The 7,613-nt window shown below is 34.0% G+C and overlaps 1 protein-coding gene across 2 annotated transcripts; it reads right to left on the bottom strand.

Annotated features, from left to right (window-relative positions):
• Positions 1 to 512: 512 nt before the first annotated feature.
• On the bottom strand, positions 513 to 5,718 carry LOC147386158 (phosphatidylinositol:ceramide inositolphosphotransferase 1-like). 2 transcript variants are annotated; one of them, XM_086423835.1, is made up of 12 exons: positions 5,209 to 5,716; positions 4,986 to 5,075; positions 3,843 to 3,929; positions 3,692 to 3,760; positions 2,969 to 3,049; positions 2,081 to 2,152; positions 1,902 to 1,962; positions 1,705 to 1,807; positions 1,407 to 1,502; positions 1,286 to 1,332; positions 1,074 to 1,201; positions 513 to 972 (listed from the first exon to the last, which is right to left on the bottom strand). In XM_086423835.1, exons 1-12 carry the CDS (start codon positions 5,239 to 5,241, stop codon positions 892 to 894), a joined length of 948 nt encoding a protein of 315 aa, XP_086279961.1. In that variant the 5' UTR covers positions 5,242 to 5,716; the 3' UTR covers positions 513 to 891. The 2 variants fall into 2 exon arrangements, with proteins under 2 accessions (XP_086279961.1, XP_086279962.1); XM_086423836.1 differs by lacking the exon at positions 3,692 to 3,760 and having other exon boundaries at positions 5,209 to 5,718.
• Positions 5,719 to 7,613: the final 1,895 nt, after the last annotated feature.

Genomic DNA, 7,613 nt, shown 5'->3' with positions numbered 1-7,613 from the left:
TATAAGAGTTTAAGGCAACAGTAGGACAGTTTGTACCAACCAGTCCGGAGTTCAAAACATTGATTTTTATCATGAATATAAGAGGTAGTTTTAGCGATTTTCGATAGACAGAACTTATGCAGATACGTTTTTATTTGTTTTGCGGCAAAACTTTTTCCTGCCTGTGTGGATCCATGCCCAAGCCCAACTATACTCTCTTATGTGACAATGTACTTAAGTAACAATAAAAGCCAAATATGGGCCTGAATTTGCTGGTTGATTGCACTAATTTTTAACCAAAAAACAAAATGAAATATTTTTTTACGTAGGGGAATACTTTGCAAAAGAATTGGTATAAAAGTACTTTTTTTTTTGAAAAGTATAATATATTGATTAGAAAAGAAAAACAAGAAACAAAGAGGCCGAGGAAGCCTCAAATAAGAACAACAAAACAAGGAAAAACAACATTAGTAATTACAAAAAGAGTGCCATCTAAACACAAAATCGTCAAAAGTACTTAGTTAATCAACCCATTCATAATTTCATTATTATTAGTAAATATGAAAGATTTCTCCTCAAAAGTAATTTCAGCATACCATGTAATGGTTAAACATGCTTGAATTCCTACCATATACACTCCAGGAAATATCGAACCATTGTGGCAGATATTTCTATCCGTGAGAAGTACAAATGTATCGCAGCAATCTAATAAGAACAATAGTCTGGGAGACACCAAAAATCCATGATATATGGTGAGCAAAATCATATAAAAAACCTACAAATCAGGTTTACCTGTCACACAGGCAAGGTGCCAATCACACAACAAAGCATAGTCTAGAAAACCACACAGCAATCCTTTATGGAACCTCCCATCACCATAGCGCACAGACTCTCGGCATCCGTCATCCTCTTCTATGCACCATTCATTGCTGTATCTGCACGGACAGTGTTCCCATCTTCTAGATTCTTCCCATTTACTTGTGTTCTCTGTCTCTGTAGAAAAACATCCCGAATTCACCGAGGGCAATGCCCCACCAAATAAAGAAGAAACCAGTAAAAAATGTAGAAGACAGTGTAATAATCAATGCTTATACCCAATCGGCTGCGTCCCCAGACTTCCCATTCAAGAGATTGTGGTGTTCTTCTAGGGTTCCGCTCTCTTTATCTTTGGTGCTCAATGGTAGTAATGGAGATTGGGGTCCAATGGTTCTGTCAGGAAGATCTGCATGAGAATATAACTCTTGATCACTAGGGCATTTTAAGAACTCATAGAGAGGCCAAAATGACAGTAATGTCAAATGCAAACCTGGCAATTTCTTATCGACAAAGAATACAATCAAATTTACAGTATACCTGCAAAAATGAATCAAACTGATCAAGGTCAACATTCAAACACAGTTTTTCTACAACCGAGGGGATTTTTTTACCATGCGACAACGATATCAACTGTGTAATGCTTGCGAGATGCTATAATCAGGAGGCTCTGAATGACGGCAATCAACCAAGCAAGCTGTTTGATACATCTGAAAGCAGTATGTGACAAGTAAAATAAGAATTTGTAGAATAATACACAGAAGACACACTGACAGATAGAACACAATGCACATGTCCTATCTTGCAATTGGAAGACACGAACATACAGACAAGTGTGTGGAATATATACTAGAAGATCTATTATTGAAGATAAAAGTAATTGAGTTTAATACAAATTAACTCATGCTCTACCTTTGTGTGCCATATTTCTGATATGTGAGCACGAAGACTAGAGTAAATATCATGTGAGATGAGAAAATCAAATCACCACAACCATATAGTACACCCCGCGGAACTGCACACCATGATAAAACAAATAAACGTCAAATCTTGAATATTGTGCCTAATTCAAATAAATAAATAAATAAAGCAAACAAAAATTCACTTACAATTAATTAAAAGCACTTCCACCATACTGTCTGGATGAGGCAACCTGGCAAGTTTTGAACCCTGCTAGGGGCAGCAATAAGTACCAGATTGTTATACACTTTTATTAAGGATTTAGATGTGACTACATAAATATGTAGTTTGAAGTTACAGTAAAACCATGCATACTTCACAAGTTTACCTCGCGGCAGTGATAGTTTGGACCAGGAAGCTGAGTAGAATAGAATGTGATGATCCGGAGAGTTTGAGAGGCCTACAGGAAACACAATTAACATAAAGGGGTGTGGAAGACTGATGTTGAGGACACAGGAGGAAATATATAATTTTTCTACTCTTCTGATATTTGTTCTTTTTGTTTTTTTGTTATTACGACAATCATCAAAGTAATGAACGCAAATAAAAAGACCATATAGTAATTGCAAGAACTAAGGACATTAAATGCATTAAGTAATTTTTATTGATTAAGATATCCTGCACTGCATTTCGTTTCCTTGGCCATAATGAATCCAACATTGACCGAAGCAATCTTTTCCTGGCAAAGTTGAGAGTCGTCTCTGGACCAAACATACGGTGGAACCCACTCAAGGCTTTATCCTCTTGATGTGCAACCTGATCAGACCATCCTAACCATCAATCTAGGAATTTGTTCCTCTACATTTTGGAGTATTTAAAAGATTTAATAGGTTTGATGTTAGGCTTGTCTGATCATGACAATATTTGGCTTTGGAGGACTTTTTAATCGAGACCAGTTGAATAGTGGCTATGAGTCAGGAAGAACGACCACGGAAAGCATTCCTTCATGTGAAACTTCCTCAACATGAGGTTTGAGAAAGAACCCAAGCTAGTAAATTTTAAGCACTTTCCTTTTTAACACATAATGACAGTCATATTGAACTATGACTTCAAGGAAACTCGGCCATGGCCACTGGTTTATTCTTTTCTTTTTTTTGGTAGAAGTGTCCTCTTGCAAGAGATAATGGGCTCTTAAAAATGTGCATGGAAATCTATAAAAGGTAAAGCACATGCAAAATAATAAAGATTGGTAATACATTAAATAATAAGAACTTACGACTAGAAATGCTAGGACCCGGCGCCACAGCAGAACCGTGTAGAATTTTTTGCTTTGATAAATAAAAGGATGAAATGTCCACTGTAACAGACCATAAACCATATTAGAATAATTATAAATTCAAAAGCAGATGAGGTATTCCTACATAATAGAAACTGGCTTCATTCATATGTGAAAAAGAAGAGAGAAAAACAGGTATAACTACAAGTTTCCACATGAACCAATAAGAAGTACAATAGTTATGCTCGGCAGATATACATGAACCAATAAGTTTCCACACCTTGCCATAGCTAAATGAAACAACTCCCAAGACAAACAAGATCAATACCACTTAGTTTAAGTTGCAATTATAGTGACTTTCCAGAGTTTAGAAAAAGATCAAGACCACTTTTAAGCAGTTACTTCACAATGTAAATAATGTCACTACAATTCATGCTAATGTCCACACCTATTAATTCATTCAAAAAAATCACGTCGAAATTGCCCAAAGATGAACCTCAACATTAATGAATTTTGTTATTCTCCATTTTGTTGCCTCATCCTTTAGATAAGCAGTGTTCTAAAACTGGTGAAAAATGATTGATATTGTTGACACCAGCATTTGAGATTCAAAGATAATGATGGAGATGATGATGCGTGTTCTAAAACTGGAGTGAGCAACTTGAACACTCAGAAAAAGACTATCATAGATAACAACAAAAATGATTTTATGAAGAACCGTACCAAGAAAAATGAGAAAAAGATGAAGGTGAATACAGTCTCACTGATGTAAGCCTTGTCTTGTCCGAGCTCCTAAAATGACAAGTATAAGGGAAAAAAAAAAGATCAACTTATAATCAGGCATGAATTCATATAATATAAATACAATACATACCGGAAGAAGAAAGAACCCAATATCCTGAAGTATTGGTCCTGGTCTATGAAAATAATGAACTCCTCGAGCAGCCAATGCATGAATGTACTGTATATAGAAGTAGAATATTGATATAAGCCACCACTAATTCAACCATAGACATCTAAAGCCAAAACAACAAGGTAATCATGACTAATGTTTTAAACCCAAATAACTCCAATCATTCATAATAAATGGACCATGGAGACCACATAAACAAGCAGAACCATCAAGCTTTTATGATGACTATATGGACCATGAGATCCAAAACTGATAATTCAGATGAACGACATGATTGAAATGATGTTGAATGGACTAATGGAAATTGAATTTATACGTTTAGTAAATGATTTCAGATCAAACAATGCAGTCCTGAATGTAATTAATTAAAGATGAGGCAGCATCAATTGACAAGAGCAGATGCAAGCATAGTGACAAAATTCTCAAATTTTTTTAAAAAGTCGGGATTAATTCACTATTCTTTCAATCGACAATGTTATATTTTTATTTAATATTATGTTAAGTAATAGTATATTTTTATTCTTTCCCACCTTTTGCAGATTTCTTCCAACCTTTTCCCTTGCCAAAATTTTTCGAATCACAATTTCGTCACTATGGATGCAAGACACTATGGAAATCACCAACATTCTTACAAAATCCCATTAGTATATCACAACTTTGGGTACATCTCTAAAGTATACACAGAGAGCGGGCAACCAAATGAGAAATATCATAGTGCAACCACATTTTCAGATCCAAATTTGGTCTAAGAAAACTAGTAATTATTTTCACAATGCAATTGTGTTCTAAGAGCGGTTTTTTTTTGCCAATTGGGACGCCAGATGTGGTCCTGGCTGCCAATCACACTCAGCAAAATTAATGCCAAAGATCTCAGCAACGACAGCTTTCCAGACAGTGTTCCCAAATGCGGCCTAAATGTGCATTTGAGCAAGGAAATCACAATATAAAACCATGAAAGTCTGCACTTAATGCCCTAAAATTCAATTCCTAAATACATAACCATGGGAATATCGGATAGACAAAAATCTTACTCCTTTAGCATTTCAAGTTGTTGGATATAAAATTGAAACATAAACATGAAAAACAGATAAAAAAAGAGAAAACCTGAAAAATCAATCCGGAGAGAAGAAGCTTCCAATTCTCGGAAAGAAGACGGATTTCTATCAATATTTCCATGCAAATTCTCTTCCATAGCTACTCGACAGAACAATATTGAGAGATAAATAAAAAAGGCACAGAAGAACACAATACAAGTAAACATTCAGATAAAACAGAATCTAAAAAGAGGAGAAAGTAAATAAATAAATAAATAATGCCCAAACGAAACCTTCGAAGCCTCGCGACCAATGTAAAGTGTCATCTCTGATTATGGTAAAGTGTCATCTCATTTCCAAAATCTCATACGAAACTCATCAAAATCTCCAAATAAAAAACTTCTTCCAGCAAAATCGAATCCCCTAATGTTCTTGATATCTCTTCTAACGAATCTTTGCAATTAAAACCTTCAGATCGACTGTAACCGCAGAAGAACCACCAAATTTCTAGTATAACTCGATCACAACCAATATTTACCGATAAAATTCCAATCTCTGAGTCGATTTCTTCTAGACAAAAACGAAAAATGGCTTAGAAATTCTGCATTAAATCGAGATAGCAAAGCCAAATATCTGTCCTATGGCAGTAGGTGCTCAATCTCTTTTCACACTTGGGAAGAAACAAAGTTCAAAAATAAAGGTCTCCGCTACGCGATCTTTAGAAAGAAAGAAACGAGGAAAGCGAGCTGTCGAAAAAGTTAGCTATTTCTTTTTTAGTTTTAACTGTGTTTTGGGTAAACTAACCCAATATTTCAAACTGATGAGATGCCGGTGATGCTAATTACTAATAGCAACTCCAACACAAATAAGTATTTGCTAAGCATATCTGGTAGGTAATTTATTGTGGAGAGTCATTTTCCCTGTTCAAAGGATTTTCACTTCAATTAGAACTGCAATTTGGGTGGGCTAACTTGAACTCAACCCAATTGACGGGTGAGCCTAGGAAATCTCAGCAGGAATCCAATGCTATATATTTAAATATAAATATTTTTATTTTAAAAAAATATTAATTTTTCTTCTTAAATATATTTATAAAATTAAAAAAAAATTATAATATAAAATATAATGAATTTGGAGGTTGTGTGCAAATTTATTTACTAGTGATTTTATTTTTTTATAATGTATTTTTTTTATATATTTTAAAAATGAAATTTTAGGGGGGTCCAACCCGCCCATAATTACCTAATTTGGGCTAACTTGAGCTCAACCCAATTTTAAAAATTTAATCTCAGGTTGAACTTGAGTTAATGAGTTCTAACCCGATGATCAAGTTGAGTTAAGGGTTCTACGACTTGGGTTGAGTCTAGGTTGACCCTCCAACCCACTCAAATTGTAGCCCTAACTCCAATCGTATTAGTCAAAATGACTCTCTACAAATTCAGCTAAAATGAAATATTACACCATTGTCTTTATTTTTTAACCATCAATATATATATAACTTCTTTTGCCTTTTCTACTTTCTCTCTCTCTCCAAAAAATTTGAAGTAGAGAGTCTTAGTTCAAGTGCATTGGAGCACTTTTGGAGGGCTCTCAGCCTACAAAATGGCATTTGGAAGAGGATACAAAGCTAGAGCTTGAGCGTGTTGGAGTTGCTCTAATAGAAAATTAGATACATCTATCGTGTTTTAAGTGTATTTTAGGTGTACGATGCTTATATTTTCAAATCTCAACCTTTAGGCATTTGGTCAAATGGTCATTCAAAAATAATAGAAAATGACCTCAATGCCATTATCTTTGAGTTGTAAAAAAAAATCTTTGAATTTTCAGCTTCAAAATCAATCTTTTTATATTCCATCTACTTTAACTTTCAAATACCATGGAAATATAGGACTTTTGGGAAAGTGGAGAACATTGAGTTTCAGATAGAAAAATCTAAGATATTTTTCTAAGGGAGTAGGTGAAGTTGAGAATGGTACAATAAAGATATGGTTGAATAGATTAAATAAATTTTATTACAAACTTTTAGAGGCTGGATGACAGATTTTAGAGAGACATTAAGGATATTTGGAATTTAGGTCATTAAGTATTAGTCTATAAATGACGATTGAGTTTAAGGGGCATGTCATCTATTTAAAAACATAGAGGAATATTTTAAAAGTAAGTACATATTGGAAAATGGCTCATTGTCATTGATATATTATAATTTGTATATTAAAAACTCCAATTGAACCAATGGTCCAATCAAAATTGGAAGAAAATAAAAATGGTTATGTTGGTGAGACTAATTTTTGTTTAATGTTTTCTTCTTTTGAAAATAATGAAAGATAATTTTAAAAAAAATTCGTATAAAACTCCTTATTTAACTAGCAAAAAGAATTATAAAAGCATTGGAAATGAAGTTTTAAGTGTAATATCTTTCTTGTGGTTTAGAAATCAATTTCATACTTTTGACCTTAAAAAAAAATTAAAAATTAAAAATTAGCAAAACAAGAATTTAGTGTTTATAGAATCATTTGGATGAGTAAAGAATCAACTGAAGCAGACAAATCCAAAATGGACCTATCTTAGTTAAAAGGTCATGGGGTTAGGAAACTTGTCGCAGCTGAGACTGGAAACATGGCATGGTCAATGCCAGTTTCTAGCGTGATTGGTACGGCCCTCGACTTGCCCATCCCTTAGAAGCGAAATGCTGTAAGAG

Source organism: Akebia trifoliata, chromosome 14 (genome assembly GCF_017979445.1).
Source record: "Akebia trifoliata isolate Shusen 1 chromosome 14, ASM1797944v1, whole genome shotgun sequence".
Classification (NCBI taxonomy): Eukaryota; Viridiplantae; Streptophyta; class Magnoliopsida; order Ranunculales; family Lardizabalaceae; genus Akebia; species Akebia trifoliata.
This window is presented reverse-complemented; position numbering and strand designations above follow the sequence as displayed.

Coding starts and splice junctions, on each gene's coding strand:
- LOC147386158 (XM_086423835.1), bottom strand. CDS start 5,241: ATGACACTTTACATTGGTCGCGAGGCTTCGAAG. Junction 1,963..2,080: donor CAAACTATCACTGCCGCGAG/GTAAACTTGTGA, acceptor TGCCCCTAGCAG/GGTTCAAAACTTGCCAGGTT. Junction 1,333..1,406: donor GTTGATATCGTTGTCGCATG/GTAAAAAAATCC, acceptor TCATTTTTGCAG/GTATACTGTAAATTTGATTG.